General features: G+C 38.8%; 1 protein-coding gene across 1 annotated transcript in view; it reads left to right on the top strand.

The window, feature by feature from the left end:
* Positions 1–4,405: 4,405 nt before the first annotated feature.
* Positions 4,406–13,643, top strand: part of LOC146471986 (uncharacterized) — a 39,033-nt gene continuing 29,795 nt past the window's right edge. The window contains exons 1-4 of the mRNA XM_085120553.1: positions 4,406–4,644; positions 6,415–6,510; positions 10,507–10,635; positions 12,082–12,231. Coding sequence (XP_084976679.1) covers positions 12,099–12,231 — 133 coding nt within the window. The 5' untranslated portion in view covers positions 4,406–4,644; positions 6,415–6,510; positions 10,507–10,635; positions 12,082–12,098. The remainder of the gene's footprint in view (positions 4,645–6,414; positions 6,511–10,506; positions 10,636–12,081; positions 12,232–13,643) is intronic.

The raw sequence follows: 13,643 nt of genomic DNA, 5'->3' as shown, positions 1-13,643 counted from the left end.
ATGACTGGCGGGAAGCTCTTCGAGACGAGGCACTTTCTCTTTGTGCTGACGAGGCAGACGAGCCAGGTTCAAAAGAGACTGTAGTAGAGGATAGTGACCAAAAAGAAGTAGACCTCGAGCCAGTCGAGAGTTCCATTCAGTCGATTGCAGAAGCCATGAAGGTTATAGCAGACTTACAGCGCGTTGCCTCTTCGAAGCTAAAGGATGACTATATGGTGACTGGTTTAATGAAGATCACACCGCGCCTACAAGATGCCAGACTTGCAACGCAACAACAGTGCAGCATTAGAAAGCTTTTTTCGTAGTGAATGGGAATTATGAACCCGGCCGAGTGCACATACTGCCAAATAACAAGCGACACGAACGAGTTTTGTCAAGGTTGTCTTCACAAATGTTCAAAGTGTGCATGAACTGTGCTGGATTCCGTAAGGAATATATAAACGAGACATAGCCGGCCCGTCATGACCACATTGTACACTGTAATTAAAGTAATAAAGCACTGGTTTCAGTTTTGATTTCGGGAATCAGTTGACATGAACTCTCTCTAAGGCGGACAGTAAATCTGGTACCGAGAGTGTCCGCCTTAGAGAGAGTTGACTGCATCCTTTTTTTTTACGTAACATGATTAGAACAAACTCACCTCTGGTGTGTCCGTTGTGCTTTTCGTTATTTTCGCTGTTTTGGGCTTTTTATGCAAACCGCTGTTCGTCCCTTCATAAGACCTGAGCTAAGACACGACATTTTATCAACAGAAAATATCTCGAACTGTTGATAAAATGTCGTGTCTAAGCTCAGATAAAACACTTGAAAACACTAAATGAAAATGGAGCAAACAAGACTAAAGGCAGTAATAAGGATCTATATCGGAAAAAAGCAAGTATTGATGCTTATACAGTTCAGGTAACAGGTCGAAGCTACAAGCTGAACACTTATGACTCACCGCTGAGGCGTTTCAAGTTTTCCTGCCTCGGGCGATACTCAATCGACTGGTTTGCTTCGAAAATTCTTTTGACCTTTCTAATGAAAGTCTCCCCAGCTTGCAAGATTGAAACAATTTCTGCTACCCTCTATCTTTCCTTCAACAAAAAATACCATTCTCCATCGCAATTCTTCTGGATATTCTCGAGTCACTTTCAGTTCTGTTTTCCCTCGTCTCGTAAGAATTCGTAGGAATCGCAAGCGGGTGAAGCTGGGCGAGCGCGTTGCGTTGTTATTTGCATAACCCCGCCCCAATCAGATGATTGACAACTCAAAATCCCTTTGAAGTTTGCAAAACGCGTAGCGCGATAGAATGAATTTGGCTGTAATTGTCAACAAATTATAAGGATTGGTATGGTTGTAATGGGAGGGGACATGACTTTGCCAACGTGACTGCCAAAAGCTCCTGTTACGGTAGCGACTATCAAGACAACTTTGCTATCGAAGTCGTGTCGCGGGTTGCAGGGGGCGTACTTTATATACGGAGCAACAAAGACCCAAACTTGAAGACTTTGAAGTTATTTATTTCGTGTTAACGAGGAAAGGATTCAATGATACTTGTAAACTGAAAACAATTACAAAAATACAACTAAAAAAAGCTAAACTAAAAGAAAAAGCTATGAAGGAAAACGCTTCTGTAGATCTTTTGGGATCGGAACCCCAACACGCTAACAACAATAGTTCATGAAAATACTAATATTCTGTACATTAAAAAGCACGAAACTTAAGTGAAATATGCACGAAACAATAGCAAATCAAAACATACTTAGTAATACAAACGATACTTAAAATAACAAGAAAAATTATAGATTTGTAAAGTGAATCACTTATTTGCATATGCATGAGGGAAATGATAACAATAAACTTGAGTTAAAGTGCCTCTAACCCTTCAATTTGTTTTCTTTTGGTAGATTTCCATATCTTTCAAGAACTCATTTTCGAAAAAATTTTTGAGAAATATTGAATCCTTTTTTTTCTACGAGCGCTAGAAGTGAAGGCAGTCTTGTCGATATTTTCACCTATCGTTCGCATTAGTCCCCCACTCGGCCAAATATGGAGCGTGACGTAAGAAAAGGACATCGTGCAAAAATATCCGAAGATTCGCGGTAATGCTTCAATTGTAAACAGAGAAAATGGTTGAAAAATGTGTGGTTTTTGGATGCAGCAACTCGAAATGTAGAGAAAGGAATCAGCATGTATAAGATTCCTTCTGAATCCTGCTGGTGTCCTTTTCTTACGTCACAGCTAAGAAAGTGTCAAATATCGGACGCTTCTCATTGGCTCGTTCCTAATGAGCCCACGAGACGAAAATTTGTCCAGCGGGGCTTAAAGGGCGCAAAAATTTAAAAGTTTCATTAACTTTTAGCGCTCGTAAAATAAAAAGGATTCAATATTTCTGAAAAAAATTTCGAAAATGAGATCTTCACAGATATGGAAATCTACCAAAAGAAAACAAATTAAAGGGTTAGGGGCACTCTAATAGAGTCGTGCAACATGCTAAATCAATAAAAACTAGAATAGAATAACAAAGAAAACAAAAACATTTACATATCTGACCCACACAGTAGTGCAAAAATGCGCCTTGAAACTTGACTGGTGAGATCTGAACTGAACTTTGGTAAGGCAGCATGAAATAAAATAGAGGCGCGTGCAATACCATAAGCCTTTAGTTAGCGAGAAATTGTGAATGAAAGAAAGCGAACAAAATAATAAAACACTGAACTAAAAATGGGAAACTAACAAAAGATAGGCCATCTTAACAGCTCTCACTTACTGCATGTTGTCCTGCTAAAATTGTCAATGGACCATAGGTAAACATAGCTAAAATTAGTATTCTTTTGTCTGCATTGAAATTAGCCCTACTGACCTGATTTAAGGTAATAATTAAGGTAATATTCTTTGGATTTTTTTATTCAAGAACGAGGTTAGTACATGTATCGCTAATTTGAATGCAAACACAAGAATAATAAATTGTCACCCGGTTTTGCATAGCGTCTATTTACCCTTATTACCGTGTTGCACGAAAATTTTGCGGGAGTTTTATTTTGCGGATTAGCGATTTTTTGTGGTTTGCGGGAACAAATTTTTGCGGTTCGAGAAGACTGAAATTTCTACTGGGAACTAATTTTTGCGATGCTCTGGTTCAAGCAGCAGAATAATTATTTAAGTGGAAGAAACCTGAATATTTCCAACTTTTATTGGACGGTCAATTGAGTCACAGTTCTAGTTACATATTAGAGACATATAACTGTAATACCTCACTGCGTAAAGGGTCAGTCACTGAACAACAACAAAACAAAAAGGCTACCCCTACCATCCACAGCCAAACACTGTTTCGTTAATATGGTTTACCACGACCGGTATTACCGTATAAAATTTTATAAGAAAGCAGTATGAATTTTTGAATTACCGTAGCTGAAACCTTTCTAGGCATTTAAAGGGGCTTTCAGCTAGTATACAACTTTGAGACCTAACTGGGAGCGGCCTGCTAACTATGCCTTATTGTAACGTAATGAGACAGACTCAGTCGATAATAATAACATTTCTGTTTAGTTGAACTTCTGCACTTCTGTGCAGGCCGCCGCAGATGCGCCACTAGAACATGGTTGGTCTGCTGCACGATTCAAGTCTGTCCGTTCCTTCAGATGACCCATTCGTGACAATCTAATGTACTGAATTGCTTTACTCTTGACAGCTCTAGTTGCTTTTTGCAATGAAAGATCATGTTAATGTTCTTGTTTAAGTCCAATGTATATCGCTCCAGTGGCATAAGTCTATTAAAAGCGGAGTTTTAAATTTGACTGAAGGGAGTTAATTTTTGCGGCGTTTTATTTTGCGGGTGTTTTGTTCTGCGGGAACTAATTTTTGCGGATCGAGGCCAATCCACAAAATTCGCAAAAATTAGAACCCGCAGAATTTTCATGCTACACGGTAAATGTATTTCCGTTATTGATCTGTCACCCACTTTCATGAAAGTCTGTCAACTAAAATTATCATTCCGAAATAATTAGGGTTTGGCTAAAAGTGATGGCTAACCCAAGGCCCGATATTAAGGTCTCGCAGATCCATGCCCCTTCAAACAGTTAGTTGAGATAACATGGTACTGTAAATGGTTTGAACCCAGGAGTCATATCGTAAGTGCATCATCCGGGTGAGTGTAGTCCTGAGAAGGACTGTTTGAGGTGACATTGACTGACGTTTCAACAACCTAAGCGGAAGTAAGTCATCTTCAGAGTCTCTGAATGTCAATGTCAATGTCAATATCTTCAGAGTCTCTGAAGATAAATTCCGCTCCGGTTGTTCAAACGTTAGTCAATGTCACCTCAAACAGTCTTTCTCAGGACCACACTCACCCAAATGATCATAATTTACGTACTTATAAAATGGTTAAAAAATGTCGGAAAACACCAAAATGAAATTTTTTTTTCAGAAGTTTGAGTATTCAGACAACCAGAATGGTTTCTAATCCAACAGTTACACGATCTAGCTGGTGTCATCCGTTACGTCATTAGAAACAAATTTTTGTGGTTATTTATTTTAGTACATTTTATTTTTATTTTAGGAAACATACTCGATTGGATTCTAAGACAGTCTACGTAGTACGATATGACCGTTACCTTATCTGCTGCGCGGGATGGCGCAAATGGGGTAGAAGCTGCCCAGATGGTTTGTTGATTTTTGATTTCATAAATGATCATTTAGGGAACTGGACATAGCATGTTTGCTCGAAGGGGACCCACCTTGTATGGAGTAGGGGGGTTTACGATGACATCACCTATCTCACAAACATTAAAAACAAAATTTTACTGGCTTTAAAATTTGAGTTGACACAGAAATATTCAACTAGCAAGAGCCAGCATTGCTAAATAAACAAGAAAAGTGATGTGTGAATCTCATAATCATTTTTACTGCAGGATGGTGGGGTGGGGGGGGGGGTGGGGTACGCAATAAAGACACCATCTTTTGAGGTTGAGGAAGTGGGGTGTAGGTAGAAACCCCTTTTTGGTGGTTTGGTGGGATCTTCTCGAGTGTAGTATAGTTTTGACCACCTCTGTTGAGGATTTATTCTAGCCTTGAGTAATGAACCATCAGTGAACCTTTACCAAAATATTAAGTCACTGGAAATGTGGTGGCTTGATCTGCCTGACTAATTTCACACTCAATACTATCTGAAAATGGCCACAAAAATAGAATTATTCCTCTTTTTTAACCAACAATCATATGTCTTTATTGTAACATCATTTTCCATAACCTTAGGTTATTCCCTTCGGTTATTACTTTAGTACCTTTTTGTCTTTGATGAAATATGTAATGGTGGTTAGTAAGGATATTAGAAAGTACTATATCTACTTCTTACTATTATAAGCACTATTTAAAGAAAGATAGATAGATTAAGACAGCCGTACTTATCGAAAGCACTTATTTATGAGTTAACAGTTGTGATATGAAGAGGTTAGGCTCTTGCCTCTCTTGCCACTGATCGAGTCCTGCTATGATTTTATACCGTAATTAAATGCATTTTCATCAAGCTCTGCTATCCTACCTTACATAATAATGTGTGAATTTAAATCATCATTCAAAAATAATTAAGTTCTAAAAGTGATGCCTGTTGAGGCATCACTAGTGCAAAACTTGCTTTTTAAAAAAAACAAGTTTTGCACTTTAAAAAGTCAAAAGTTAAGGTCGAGCAGTCCACTTAATATTATTTTAAGGACCTTAAAGGGGAAGTATCATGGGATTTTTGATATCTTTTGTTAAAAATGATGAGTAGAGACCTTCAACCAGCTTCCAAATAATTCTAGAATGACGAGAGGAAAGAAATCAACTCAATTCTTGAAGGAACAACTCTTGATCTGATGTAGTACATTTTGGAAACAAAAATGTAAAAACTTGGAAAACATTAGTCTAACATTTTCCGAAGTTTCAATCCATTCCGACCTACTCTGTCTCTGGCCTGAGGCACTAATGGACAGTTTTATTGCACTGGTTTGATAATTTATAACAAACTTGCCAATTATTTTGTTGTTTCTGCTGACAGACAAACATTTCTGGGTTTTGAAATGACAGCAAATTTGCGTGATACTTCCCCTTTAAGCAGAGACGGCGTCGACCCCTACGACAATTAATCGGAACTAAAAATTACATCGCTACATGACATCAATAAAAGCTTGGACTGTTTATGTTTTACTGCACAACTAACCTTATTATTGAAAGAACGGTTTTTAAAAATCTATCTGAATATGAAAGGAGAGCGGAAGTTGAGAAATGTAAAAAATAAATACGTATGAGAAAAGCTGTCCTACTCAAGTTAGAAACTTGAAATTCTATTTAGGCGTGTATAAGGCACTATGCGTTCCCATTCAGACTGCAACAAAAATATCGACAGAAAGAGAAACTGCAGTTATTGTTAATATGATTGTGTACTTACTTTAACAGCAATATGCGAGAGCGGATGCAATAACGGTGGCACTTGTGTCAGACCCAACCAATGTCAGTGTACATACGGATGGACAGGATCCACATGCAGTGACGGTAGGTTAAAAACATGATTTTTAATTACCAAGTCACCCGTTTCAATTTTTACTTGGTGCTTTCAACTATACAGGTTTGATAGCACTTGTAGCCTGCCCTTTATTTGATTAGTCATCAAAGACACCTAAAGTTTGCGTAGTTCAATTTATATTAACATTTCAAATGTTAACGATCGGTCAATGAGTGATGATCACGAACAGAACTGAAGAGGTGGGTTGAACGGATTATTGATGGTACCAAAGTCTTTTCCTTCTTCCAATGTACACATGAATTTAAAGACATATCTAACCACATGAAATTCAGAGTGATTGGTCAAGCGCAAGGTGCAAAGCGTAAATTCTATCTGCATAACGAACTGAGATACATGTTTTCTTCCAAACCCTACCCTGGCTAGGTAGCAAGGACAATAGCAAATACCAAGAGACATGGAGATACACTCAAAGTTCTACACAATCCCACTCAACAGACAATACACTTTGCTTCATTGACAAGCTGTTTTGTAGCTAGTCAACTCAAGTAATTGGACCATGTCAAGTTCCAACAGGAATTTTGCGAGAATGGACGGTTAAACATGCTCGACTTCAGGTTTCATCTGATACCCAGAAAAATTACCTGCCACTATACAATAGGGCCTGGGTCAAAGGGCTTAGCTTTTATCAAAGATTTATTCGTGGTGTACTGCCGTATTTTATCGAATAAATCAAACAAGCACCTAATCCCTCATCCAAAATATCAACAAAGCGCCACCCTCTTCCCCCTTATTTACTTGAGCCGATATTGCAAGCAAAGCCTGTTTATATTGTCACTTTTAAGATACCAAACACTTGTCAGATTTCAGTCTTCCACGTTTAGAATGACCGTCCTCTATGTCCTGAAACAATAATATAATATCAGATTGAAGTATTACATCAGATACGCCATGCCAAAGTACCCTGTCCAAGTTCCAAATATCACACACCCTCGATCACAGTACGCTGGCCCTCTCCAAAACAATTTTCCTTGAAGTGCACATTGAACTGAGAACACAGACATGTGGATAAATTAATCACACGTGTATCCACAAATTTGGGATATTTACTCGCCTACTCCTCTTCAAAGAGGGTAAAAGACTGCTAGACATCCATTGTATGAACAATTTTTAAAACATGGTATGGTAAGGACAAAAGTTACACAATTCCGTCAATAATGTTCGAGACTTTTTAATTGGCTCTCTTGTCGACCATAATCACCTGTGAAGTAAGTCAACACTCTTACCTCGAAGTGTTGTAATATGATCGTTTTCCCAATTCAAACCCTTCTGTTTGATATCAGCTTGGTTCAAATTTTCCATGAGTCGGCAAAATTTCATGGGCACTTGAATAGAGATGTTGGAGAATGATTTAAGTGATCAGGATTGTTTGCTTGTTTGTTCTGAACATAGCCTTTATCGATCCCACGAAGGCTTTAGATCTTTTGCTTGTGAGCCGCGGCGGTCTGCTCCAAATTCTTAACCCACATATACTACATGTGGTGGAGCCAAAAGGTTGCCATATGTTTTACAGCTTTTTCCACTTTAAATCTCTCAGACAATTCATCCCAAAGAAAGCATTTCCATAATTATGAGTTGCTTTCAAGTTGCCCGTCGAAGTTACATCAGTATTTCCACTTTTGTCTAACTTTTCAAATCCATCAACAGCAACGAATCAGTTCCGGCTAGTGAAAAAGATATATTTGAATGGTAAAAGATTCTTTATATAACGTGTGAGTAATAACAAGCAAGTATACAGTCAATAACAACAACTTTATCTGCACAAAAACATGTGTAAAGTTCTATTATAAATTCAGTTGGCTTCTTCAGTACTGGAATCACTTTCCTTTGGGTCAGATGAATTAGCACTGTATGTTATTGGCCATTTTTCTTGCTCTTAATGTGGTCAAATATGTTTCAGTTGGGTTTTCATCATCCACGACATCCATTTCTATGAGATATTCTTAAGTTTTAGTGTGGTATCTTGGGAGAAGCTTTATAGTCTTCAGCTGTTTAGCAGACAATTTCTGCTTAAGGCTACCCTCCAAGAACGAATCTGCCTCTTCTTTTCCATGTTTTTTCACAAGAAACTTGTGGCTAGTTTCATCTCTATACTTTTTGCCGCTTGATCTTCTTTCTCTTCTGCTCTTTCTTTCTCCTCTCCGCATCCACTGCTTATGGTTTTGTTGGAACTTCCTTGAAGTTTTTTTTATTTTGAGCTTGAACCCATCATCACTCTCCAAACTCAGTTTAGCTTCTAGACTTGCAATATCTCGATTGACCTGACATTTGTCCGAATTACTCCTGAAAGTGGACACGATTCAACAGATGAAGAGCAGTTTTCTGATACTGAGATTATTGGGATGGTTACTGAATCTGGGAGAAGAGCTACCAGATTCTCTTCACGGTTTCAGGGTTTTTATCTCTACTGATTTTTAGGATATTGATCTTGGATTAAAAAATTGGTTTACAGTTTAATAATTCGGTTCAAGGTACACACATAATGTGATCATCTGGGAGTCAATTATTAAGGTGGCCATCGTGTTAAGCAGTGCAAACATTAACCTACAAAGGGTGGGAGGGAGGACTATGAAATTCCAGCCACATTAATAAAGGAAGCTTTGAAAATTTAATGAAGAAATGGAGGGGGGCTGACTTATTTCAACTAAATGATTCTGAATCTTCATATCCCCCCCCCCCCCCCCCACTCCCTTCTCATATGAAATGAACTTTCCCTAAACAGATTTGGAGGCCCACTGATTGTCTTAAGCCGCGGCCTAAGTTCGACTCTGTTTAAATAACTGACCCATTACTTACAATGGCCACCATTTTATCTCATCGCACCGATTTTTTTGTCATTTTGAAGAAAAAACTCTTATTAATGCGAATTTTAAGTGGCTAATCGACTAGAATGAAAGAATAATCAATTTAGAATGTTCCTGCCAAATTTCAGGCATGTATCACTAAGTCAACAATTTAAAGGGGAAGTATCACGGAAATTTTGATGTCATTTCAAAACCCAAAAATGTTTGTCTGACAACAGAAACTAGACAATAATTTGAAATAATTGTCTAGTTTTGTTATAAATTATCACCCCAGTGCAATATAACTTTCGATTAGTGTCTCTGGCCAGAGACAGAGTAGGTCGAAATGGATTGAAACTTGAAAAATGTTAGGCTTATGTTTTTCAAGTTTTCATATTTTTGTTTCCAAACTGCGCCAGAACAGAGTACGAATTGTTCCTGTCAAGAATTGAGTTGATTTCTCTCCTCTCGTTGTTCTAAAATCATTTTGTTGCAAAGTGAAACTCTTAGTTCACCATTTTTAACAAAAGAGGTCAAAAACCCCATGATACTTCCCCTTTAAGCTTTTTAAAGCCGCTACCCTGTTATGAGCAAGCGTCTGTTTTTCGTTGGGCGCTCACTATAACTTGTCAGGAGCATAAAAGATGAATAAAAACGCTTAATTAAACATCCACTTTTTTTTGCAGGTTGTAGGGACTGAAAGATAATCGTCTATTAAGTTGTTCCTGCATGGAACTCGAAAGTCGTTCGTATTTCCGTGCGGACTGAGCGGTATATTTTAACACCTAAAATTTGTAGTCCCTTGCTTGCAAAAAATCCCGTTCGAAGCAGGAATCCCAGGAAGCTGGTTTTTCTGTTGTTGTTGTTGTTGTTGTTGTTGTTGTTGTTGTTTGCTTTTTTAGCTTTTTGCAGGACATGAAATCCAAGAAATCTGCATCGCTTTGATTTTTCTAAATGAATACATGTATACTCCAGGTCGCGATTCGCCGTAAACAGCTACGCAAGAGATAACGATTCTCCAATTGTGGTAACATTGTTTTACGCAAAGCACCTTGAAAGTCAGTACAAAACCGTGAATCGATATGCCCGTCACAGAGAAGGCACACTGAGTAAATTTAGGTGATATCATTAACACGTTGTTTGACCTTTTCTCTCAATGTTGCTGTTTTTATTAATTCTGGATAGATATCGACGAATGTGCTTCAAACAAAGGAGGCTGCGATCATATCTGTGGTAACAAGCTAGGAGCACCGAACGTGTGCCGGTGTTATGAAGGCTTCATACCAGACCCTCAGGACAGTTCCAAATGCGTAGGTAGGAATGATGCTTACTCGTTATGGTATTCTTTCGAAAAGTTCTTGAAGAAACCATCCAAACAAAAAAAACTGCAAAAATACCATTATTTTGTAATCGTGTATCGTAAAAATGATGGCATTGTGTTTTCACATACAAGAACACTTCGTTTAATAAATGAGAGATCATCGCAGTTATGCGCGCAACTTTTTAGTTAGGGTCAGGGCTAATTGCTTGAAATCAATTGCAAAATTAAGCCTGAAAAAAAAAATAAATCAGGCTTGAAAAGGGGCTCGAATTGAAACCATGATGCATGGCCCTAAAAACTGAGCTATACAGCCAACAGGGAGCATTTCACTTCTTCAGTCTTTCATCTGTGATTTCGATATTATTCACTCCCAAAACACAGACAATCACCAACTTTTGCTTCCTGTTTTTCTTTTTTCTTAACACTGAAATTCAGGGAAACTCCTCCATCGCCCTCCTCCCCCACTTGTTTCTGTGTCTATGGGGACGAAACGCTAATTTTATCACAGAGATATTCGAAAGAGTAAACGTTTGGACCAAAAGTATCTCAAATTTGATTTGATTCGAAATAAAATATAGGTCTATGGCGGGTACAAATGACGACAATTTTTAACACTTTTTAACACGCAAGGCTTACAAAAATGCTGGCCAGTGTGACCCCGTTCGTTTTTGTTCGGAGAAAGCGAATAACGACTGAAACTTAACCAAGATTCAGCCTTCTTGTCTAAAACCAATTTGGGTTCCTGAGCGTAAAACTTGCGTGGATATCGAAAAGAATTCTTACTTTAACCGCTTGTAATTTAACAGAAAAATCTGTGGGGGCATTTTAAAGATATCTCGATTTATGCAAAGTAGGAACTTTTTCATTCATCTGCGCTTTATTTTCTCTGTTTTTAAACATAAATATCTTAAAATCAGAGACACCCATAAAGCTCACTATACATTTAGAATGTTTTTCTATGAGGAATGACCTTTTAACAGAAAAGACATAGTGTCAAGTTTTATTTTGCAAGAGAAATCGACGAAAAATGGGGGAATAAACAAAATCACCCCGTAAAAATTTATTTACTTGAAAACGTTCTTACAGTTTTTTTTTTTTTGTAATTTCGCCTACATGTTGTCTAGATTGAGTAGTTTAAATCCCTAAAGTTTCGTCATGAAGTGTCTGACTAGATTTCGAGATAATCGACCATGTTTAAAATGAGAGGCTACGCGCTTCTGTTGCTATGGTAATAGCTGTTGCTTGGAAGCCGATGAGAAAATTAACTTTAACCATATGTTGAAATGATGATATAGTATGAAAGGAGATCGAAGTTTATCTTGTATGCGAGATTGTAATTTCAAAACTTACACCCTAACTCCAGAAAAACTGCCGCGAGCCTCCTTAAACTCAATTCATTCCACAGCAATTTCAAGTCTCGTAACTTTTCACTCTTTCAGATCATAATGAATGCCAGATGATCCCGAATCTGTGCAGCTGTGCTTCAGACCGTAATACTAACTGTGGAGCTTATTGTACCAACATAAAAGGCAGTTTTGAATGTTCGTGTGGTGCTGGTTACCAATTGATTGGTAAAACAAAGTGTGCAGGTGAGGACTCGACTTTTCAAAATTGTTATAAAATGCTTTAAGGTGACAGATTGGTCACACCCGGATTAAATTTGCACATCATGAATAAGCCCTTTCCGTTGGCAAGTAATTGTTTGAACAAATATATTTCCAAGAACTACAAACTCAGATTACTGTAGCCTGTAAAGAACAGACTCCCAAACTGAGTTATAGCGGGAAGTGAACGGAGAGCGGAGAGCAAAGCGAGCGGAGCGAGTTCAACGCGGCTGGTGGCTAGCCACAGATCAAGGTCCATTATTCTCTTCGCCCTTTACTTCACTTGGAAGCCTATTCAGGCCAAGAGAACTGGGGCATCACCACAAGCAGCCCAAGATCGCGTCACTAGAGAGCTTGTAATTATAGATTACTAGTTGGACGATGACCTAGAGTGTAAGCGGTATTGAGAATAAAGAATTGAAGACTTCATCAGCTATAATAATAGCTATTAAAGTGCTCAATAGAGAATAATGAATTGAAGAATTCATCAGCTATTAAAGTGCTAGACTATTCACAGTCCCCCTATTTTTCCGTGGGATTCTCGAGACCGGTACGCTTCGATGGAGCTGCCGCCATCATGTTTTGTAAAAGCAAGCGCGATCTGGGGAGAGTGTCTAAACTACCCAGGGGAGGGGAGCGGACTTGGGAGGCGACGGGAACAATAGGGTAGACTGTTCACAGTCCCCCTATTTTTCCGTGGGATTCTCGAGACCGGTACGCTTCGATGGAATCGCCGCCATCTTGGTTTGTAAAAGCGAGCGCGATCTGGGGAGAGTGTCTAAACTACCGAGGGGAGCGGGAGTGGGTGTTAGTATAGTGGGGGAGAGGAAGCGCAAACATAGGGGGACTGTAACAGCTTCTCACCGTCTCGCGTTCAAAAGGCCAGTTGCACCAGCAACGGCAACACCTCATTGGTCAATTAGACAATAGTAGTTCTACAGCGTTGACAGCATGACTGACGTATCTGTCACCGCCAGTTCTAAAAGTGAATACGGCTGGCGTGTAATGTTGTGAAGATCGTGGGGAATGTTTTGATTTTTATCGTTTGTCTCGGCGACTTGGAAGCCTAATAGTATACAAACATCCTCATCGCCGCTCGCATCTTCCAACAAAACGTTCAGTGTAAAATTCGTCTCGGTACGGGTCGATACGGTGGACGGAACTGGTTCAGAACGGTTGAAAATCAGCGGACGTTTGGCAGGCGGCAGACTGCAGTTTTCCGTCTCTTTGGACTGCTTTGAAGTAGATGGCGAACTGTAGGGACGACTTTTTATTAACAATTCTCTGGGGCTAAACAACACACACAAAGCGATTGAAACGTTGCTGATCGTGGCTTTTGTCGCAAGCGCTATTGCAAACACGTGAAGATTTCCCATCTTGTGGATCAACTTCATTTA

The sequence above is a fragment of the Pavona decussata genome, unplaced genomic scaffold (genome assembly GCF_977016875.1).
Source record: "Pavona decussata unplaced genomic scaffold, jaPavDecu1.1 SCAFFOLD_102, whole genome shotgun sequence".
Classification (NCBI taxonomy): Eukaryota; Metazoa; Cnidaria; class Anthozoa; order Scleractinia; family Agariciidae; genus Pavona; species Pavona decussata.
Note: the sequence above shows the minus strand (reverse complement) of the source record. Positions and strands in the feature narration are given on the sequence as shown.